The sequence below is a fragment of the Brachycentrus maculatus genome, unplaced genomic scaffold (genome assembly GCF_059751285.1).
Source record: "Brachycentrus maculatus isolate JH-2025_06_01 unplaced genomic scaffold, ASM5975128v1 h1tg000396l, whole genome shotgun sequence".
Classification (NCBI taxonomy): Eukaryota; Metazoa; Arthropoda; class Insecta; order Trichoptera; family Brachycentridae; genus Brachycentrus; species Brachycentrus maculatus.
Window position 1 is genome coordinate 1,558,298 of NW_028281145.1, and position 8,247 is coordinate 1,566,544.

Sequence of the window (8,247 nt, forward strand, 5' to 3'; positions counted from 1 at the left end):
AACCCACAATTGGCATTCCGATAGAGTGTTTATTTTAAAATCTTATAAAATTGGATCTGGCGGATTTTGAAAGTAGGCGACACAATTCCGGTACAACCTATTTTATTTGGTTCAGAGCGTTGCAGCGCCCCTTTATCGATTCCAAGTAGTGGTGGTTCATCAGTTCCAACTTAGACTTTTGCGACCGTCTAAAAAAGGTTACCGTTGGTTAGCTTCAAGTTGTAATGAAAATTTTCATCTATATTAGATCAGTAGTATTTATAATTCTTTGGTATTGCGGATGCAGGGTTAGGAAGGGGTCTCTTATCATTGTATTATTACCCACTCTTCAGAACCCCCTATCGCCTCTGGGACCACCAGCTCATACCCTTCCATCGTCCCAAAGGGGTAATATTGCCCACTTCCGGAATAACCGGTATAAAAGATCTATAATATTTTAACTCTTATATAACTATATATATATATATCTATATATATATATATATATATATATATATATATATATATATATATATATATATATATATATATATATATATATATATATATCTTATAACTATAAAACTTAAAACGTTGAAGCCTGAGTAGGGTCATGATAAGCGGTGTTGCATAAGCCGTAGCTAGATTTCAGAGTCACTTGGACGTTAGGTAATTAAAAAAAACTCACTGCTTGCATCGCGTTAGCTTGAAACATAGTATCATCCCTTCTTAGTAGTCATTTTTATCTTTAATCGCGAAAAACTTTGCATGATTGATTAAATACCGATATAAGATTCAAAACAAGCAAAGTTTTTTTGAATTGATGGATCAGAATGGAAACCAAAAGTTTCTATACCGGACTTGGGAATGTAGCGGGAGCTTTCAAAGTATTATCCCCGATAGTTGCTCAAGCTAGCATGATTAGGTTCAATAACGTTATATATCTTCCGTGACCCTGATTTATCCGTACCTTCTAAATTTTATCAAAAAAGTATGTATCTATCTACCTACTATGTATAAGCGATCAATAAAAACTTTAAAAAAATAAATCATTACTTAATTTGGTTTTTAGATTAGATCACTTAAATCAATCGTACCAATCAGAACACACGTCACGCATTGCGTATTGACAATTTGACATCAAAAATCATCTTAAACCATAATTGAAATATAAACCGAGAAAAAGTAACAAATACTATCCTATTTAAGTAATCGAAAAAGTAACAAATAGCCATTTGTCACAGCTTTACACAAAAAGATTTGTAACGCTGCCAGTACATAAGCGATTTCCTATTTTGTAATCCGAATGCATGAAACCCATGCAATAACAATGTCCCAACCACTCATTTGGTTTTTTTAAACGTAATTTATTTAAAATTCTGAATTTTTGCATGGGTTTCATGCATTTGGAATGCTGAGTAACCCGTAAGCTGCGGATCGCATCTATTGTCGTTTTTTATAGAAGTACCGTTGACTGCGGATCGCATGCATAGTCGTTTTTCAACTTTACGTACTTATATCATCACCTATGGATAAATTTTTTGCACTTAAATTTGGTTCGAGGCATGGATGAATTAGTTCTCTTTGATTTATTGTCATAAAATATCAAAATTATTTTAATTTAGTGTAAACTTTAATTTAGTGAATACTTCCGGTCGGCTCGTGCTCCGCAGATACGACAGCCGCGTCTTCTATACAGCCGCCATACTTTAAGCCGCGAGTCCGTAAATGTTAATATTTTTGTGTAAATACACCATAAAAACATAATAAGTAAAGTGCATTGTATACTGTGAACATCTATGATGGATATCCGAAAGTTTCACTATAAAAAATAGGCAAAAATATGCTTTTTTGTCAAAAATATTATAATGTAAAATAATCCAGCACGGGACGGAAAGTTCGACACTCGAAATCGAGCAGCTTAGAGGGTAAGAAAAATTAAAGCTAAAAACGAACGTGTGTTTTCAACCTTATATATTTATGAGCGCTACTGTATCCATTTTTGTATACAAACTACTGAATCTGAATGTGAAAATATCACAAAACTCTATTACATTTTTTTTCTGTTCCACAGATAAGTTTTTCGACGGATACACATAAATATTCAATATACATTTATGATTTCAAAGTTTATATTTTATAAACATTACAACTGCATTTTTATTAAAATTTCAGACAATTGAACTGCCAGTTTTGACGAAAATGAAATAATATAAAATCACAAAAAAATCCTAATTTTAAATACTTAGAAAAGCATGTATTTAAAAAAAAATCAACTTCACAATAATCGAAATCGAATAGATTTTGACCCACTAGCTCTACAGGAAAAATAAGCGATAATAATTTTTGCTTTTAATAAACACTATAATTTTTGTGCAATATTTTTGGTTGTCAACCTACGTTTATTTAAAAATAATTTTATTTCATAAAACGTTTTTTTCTTTTTGTATATTTCATAAAAGTTCCTACGTTGTTTATAAGCAACCATTAAATATAAAACTGAACAGCCTTAAAAAAGTATTTTAAAAGTTATGTCATGTGTCATGTGAAACATGACAGCTCGGGACAATGTCATTTTTTTGCCATTTAACTTTAGTACGTGAAGTTTATCGTACTTATTCTTTATGTTAATATTTATAATGAATTATCATACGTTTACTTTTAACCTGTGATAGTTAAAATCTCAATACCTATGAACTTTGTGTTCAATAAACATAATGGATATTCCCATCGAGGTACGCATAATATTTATTTTTCCTTGAAATTAGCATTTCTCTGTTGTTCAAGGTAATCAATTCTATATGATAATATCATAATATTTTTGAATTTATGTTTTATCTTCCTCTTTCCTTTTAGGTACTCGTTTACTTATTTAAATATTTACCTCATGCTGATAGACTATCGGCTAGTCAAACATGCAAACTGTGGTACGAAGCTATATGCAGCAAAGAATTTTCCAACAAACAGATCATAAAACTTGCAAAAATAGCTCTTCAAAATGACTCCTATCCTAGCAACATTTACAGTTCTAATTACCTTCGAAAATTTACAAATTTTTCCTTCGAAGAGATGGATATGTCAAATCCAGCTTCAGAATTTTGGTATGAAAACGGAGAAAACATAAAATCTCTGAAATTTGACCAATGCGACATGCAAGAAAAGCCATTTGTCAATATTATAAACAGTTGCCCGAATTTAGAAGAACTGACAGTTTATTACTGCAGAGAGCTGTTTATGTCCGCCAGGCTATTTGAAGATTTGAATGAAGGATGTCTCAAACGACTCAAAGTTCTTAATTTACCTACAAATAGATATCTATCTGATGCCCTGTTCGATAGACTGCTATCTGCGGTCGGCTCCCTGCAGGAACTCGATCTATCCGACTGTCCTGTATCTTTCCACCCGGGATTATATAAGAAATTTTACCCTTTCGGATTAACACAAGACGGTACTAAAACTCCTTCCGAAAGTGTCCTCACTTTTGTTTATATATTAAAATATTTGGAGACAAACTCTCACAGTATTAAAAAACTTTCATTTAATAAAACCCTTATTGATGGAGAAGCCTTGAAAGACATTTCAGAAATCTCAGATTTAAAGTTGACACATCTGTATGTGAACCAATGTGACCAGCTCAACCTCTCTGGATTTATGTCCCTAACGCTGCATCAACAAAACTTGGTGGAATTAGATATCGGGAAGTGCTCTAGAGTAACTGACAAGGTTATCGAATCTATACATACTTGCTTGCCTAACTTGAAGCTTCTTCGTATCAACGCTTGTAAAGAAATAACTAATGTGGGAATTTCCCAACTGTGGCACTTGACAAAGCTGGAAAAACTTGATATATCGGAAAATGAAAACATTACCGGGGAAGGTATTCAGAATGGATTATGCAGAGACGTCAACTATCACCTGAAGGAATTGAACGTATCCTCGTTAGACATGGAAGAAGATACTATAATTTTGTTATCTGAGAAACTGCCTCATTTGACAAATTTCAATGCTAATTATTGTTTTTCTTCCGTCACCGATAAGTCCATTCAAGCAGTTTTTGAAAATCTTATAAATCTTCGCTGTTTACACATATTTAGATCTCAGGTATCCGATGTAGGCTTGACAGGAATGGGAATTGGCAAACAGCTTCTTAATGCCGCTGTAAAGTTACCTAAAAAAGGAAATATGTCATCCGATGGAAACATTCACAAAATATCTCTCAGGTCTCGAGCGGAAGAAGAAATTGTGAGAGACGCCAGGAGAAAACAAGATGTCCAAATCATGTGTGAAAATATTCTCGACGAAACGGACCGCGGATATTCTATTTCTCGTCTAAAGCACTTAACCCATTTGGATATCAGCGCTTGTAATAAAATAACTGATGTGAGCCTCATGTATGCGTTCAACTTTGTGCAGTTGAAGCAATTAGACCTGAGTGAATGCCAACAAATTACGCATGTTGGGCTGGAAAGCTTAGCTACTAATTGTCCTAGTTTGGAAGTCATTGAACTTCGTAATTGTTTCAACACCCGAGATGAAGGTGTCACATTTCTCGCTAAGAAATTGAATCGACTAAAACACCTCAACCTGAGTGTAAGTATAATTTTTCTTTTGTTGCGATACTTTATATCTATTTTATCAACTCCTATCAGAGATAACAAATTAATTTTATCACCAAATCATAGTATAATGATGATTAAAATCTATTTGTTTCGCTTCTCAACTATTTAAAAATCAAATTTCAGATTATACAGTTTTTTATGATATACATTTTTTTTCTTCATATTTCTCTAACCCAAGAAAAAATCAAAATGTTCTGCTTTCTATTCTTATATTTTGTCTACAAAATCTTCATACCATCAATGTATCAAAAGTGATCATCATTTATTTTATTTTATAACATTTATAAAATTCACTGGACTCGTTCGTATCTTTAACAATCATCCACAGTAAATATCTGCATATTAATAATAATACTATGTTAATTGATTATGATAAGAAAAGACGTTAATGTACATCCGGTATGTATTTCATTCAAATAGATATCTAATAAATATTCTAATGACTTCAAAACATAATAAACCTTGTGTATAAAAAAGTGGCAATTTTTTTCTAGTAAAAAAACCACTCTATAACATAACAAAAATAAGAAATTCCCAAATCTCGTTATTTGTATAAAAATAGTTTAAAATATTCTTTTTTTACAGGGCTGCAATCTACTTACTGACGGCTGTCTGTTTGCAATTCGGAATTACTGCAAATGCCTCCATTTCTTAAATGTGCAAGGGTGTCGCAATATTTCACCAGATGTTGCTAATTCCCTATCTTCTATTTCCACGCTTCACACTGTTCTCATCTCAAAACCCGGTCCCTACATTAATGAAGGACAGAAATATACCGTACCATCGCCTCCGTCAATTTCTCTATTTGCTAAATTTAAAAAACGGATATTTTAATTTTCTAACAATTTTAGGAATGCCTGGTTGACCCTTTTCCAGCTGAACATTTCAGAGTAGAAATTTTATTTTATAGAATGAAGTTAAATTAAATTAAACGTAGATATATTTTGCTCAAATAAGAAATAAAATAATAAAAAAAAAACATTACCGTCTGCTTTTCAAAATAAATCAATAACAAACTTATTCTTTATTATATAAATTACTTACAACACTTTTTTCTAAATTATTATTAATTCCCTTAATATGGCGCTAATAATTTTCTTATTGGGAAAGATTTGATATATTATTACCATATTCTACTTACGGCCTTTTATAAAAATTGCTCATCACTGTTATTTCATATTATTTATTATTATTATTATGGAATGAGATATCATCACATTTTGTAATATCCAGGAAATTGTGAAACTATTTTAGCTATTTATAAGGAAATTAATATATAGGTAATTGTTTACATGTACTTATTCACAAATAAATAAACAAGATAATAGAACATTATAAGCTCTATCAAAAATGCACATCATGGCGAATGCGCCCTATTATTATTATAAAAAACATTTTAATTAAACAGATCAAAAAAGTTGAACAAATAGTGTCACTGTAAATTTTGCATTTTGAATTTCCACTGAAGATATATGTAGTTTTAGTGTCGGGTTGTGGTCCCGTGGTTAGTGTCACGGACTCTTAAGTCAGAGTTTCTCGGTTCGAACCCACCTACCACAATTTAATACCTATTTCTAATAATGAGCCCCTTAGGCTCACAGAAATAGTATGAAATTGAAATATTTATGTAAATAATAAAAACAGAAATATTTTATTTTAAATTAAAACAAAAACAAAACAAACTTTCAAACTTTTAGGGGTATTTGAACATCCCCTAAGTTATACATTAAAACCAATGTTCCTAGGGATGAACAAGTTTCTTATAAGGCAATCGAATTGCACTTTAAGAGTATGTATAAAGGTATTTCATTTCACACATGTATAAATATTTGATAATAATATAGGCTTAATATAATTATCCTTTGTATTGTATAAGCATGTATATAACTATCTTACAACGAAAAATTATAAGAGTTTTAATTTTTAATGATTATAAAATATCATCTGGTTCTTTATATTATATATTATATTTACTCAGCTTTATTAAAATTAGTTTTTTTGTCACATAATGTTGCCTGATAAATAAATAAACATAATGTTTAATCTATAGGTTAGTATGTATAGTGTCGGTACATTTTTAAAACAAAAATGTGAGATATTTTTGTTATCATCAAAATTTACAAAATGAGTTAGATACAAATAAAAAAAAAATTTAAATCAATATATTATTTATTCATATATTTATGAGATGTCAAAACTTGAATTAATTAACTTTAATGATATATACATAATGTGATCTACTAAAAACAGTTTATTTATTTATTTATTTAATATTACCCTGGACTGGTAACTGAAGCGGAGGACTGATCACATTTCCTTCATGTGTTAACGATCAAGATAATACTGCGTTTATATGATGCAGTGCTCTATGCACCATCAGGCGCGGATGAGGGTTTGAAGATGAATGTAGAATCTAAAACCTACAGTGCATAAATTAAATAATATATTTATTTTTAATGAAATAATGTTAAACAGTATTTTTTTTAAATATTGTAGTCCATTAATTAGTTTTTTTTAATATTTGTGCATAATATGTAGAGTTCAAGTAATATATTTTTATATGTTATTTTATGTTTGTCACCTTTTTCTGTGATATTTTAGACACACGTGTGAAGGCACTTAGTAACTCGATTTTTTTGTCATTCATCAATTTGCAATATTATTTAAAAAAAATTCTTGTCCCTTAATCTATCATATATATTTTATAATTTGTGATTTACTTTATATATATTGTGTATATTGTAAAAATATACTGTTGAAATAATCTCAGCTATAATATTTTACCTCCTGGACTGAAATCTGATGTGTAAAATGGTCATTATATTGCGGCATCAATCCATCTTGATCTTTTTCACTAGATGCAGTTTATAAGAAGAAAAGGGATATCTCTCTCATTATTGGGTTTTCAATACTGTAGAAATGCTGAATGTAGTAATTCGTAATTTAAATAGACTGTAAATAACTAATTCCTCTTTTGTAATATAACAAAACAAATAGTCCTATTTTAATATGTAAATAACATACTGTCACCAATATTGAGAGAACAAATAACTCATTTTCACCGGTAAATGTAACCCTTTTATTTCACCGGTAAATGTAACCCTTTTACGTTTTGAAATCTCTGGTATCTGTTTCACATTTTTTATCATTATAATTCTTTATTTTCAATGCAGAAATGTGTTGTGTTAATATAAAGATTTATGGTTCCATTTTTTTTAAAGACAGGAAATGATAATTATTTCATATTGTTATCATCTTGATGTTGTCTTGGAAAAAGTTTTTAAAAATTTAACATGTTTATTATTGTAATCATTTTTTTCATGAAATGCATTTTTAAACATCACTTTATTTTCAAATAAATATGTAAAAAATTTGATGTATTAATTTGCATTCACCAGTACAATTGCATATTTTTTTTATTACCAATATTACTAATATTACTTTGTATATACATATAACCAATTGTGTAGTAAAGGTGACTTTAAAACTTGTAGATATAATCAAAATATTGTAAAAAAATTAATGTATATTTGATTTAAAAATATAAATAATATTTATTTTTATATGATATTAAATTTTTAAAATATGGTAGATTTTGCTTATTTCAGACAATTTATGACCAGAAAATTTGTCTCAATTGTGCCAAGGT

The 8,247-nt window shown here is 29.6% G+C and overlaps 1 protein-coding gene across 1 annotated transcript; it reads left to right on the forward strand.

Moving 5' to 3' along the window:
• The first annotated feature begins 2,519 nt into the window (after nt 1-2,519).
• LOC148302944 (F-box and leucine-rich repeat protein 13-like) lies at nt 2,520-5,915 on the forward strand. The gene is made up of 3 exons (XM_088270840.1): nt 2,520-2,714; nt 2,836-4,569; nt 5,184-5,915. The coding sequence occupies exons 1-3, from the start codon at nt 2,697-2,699 to the stop codon at nt 5,430-5,432; spliced, it is 2,001 nt and encodes a 666-aa protein (XP_088126966.1). The 5' UTR covers nt 2,520-2,696; the 3' UTR covers nt 5,433-5,915.
• Nucleotides 5,916-8,247: the final 2,332 nt, after the last annotated feature.

Excerpts from the sequence above, each read along its gene's own strand:
- LOC148302944 (XM_088270840.1), top strand. Across the intron at positions 4,570-5,183 it reads TAAAACACCTCAACCTGAGT|GGCTGCAATCTACTTACTGA; the intron begins GTAAGTATAATT and ends CTTTTTTTACAG.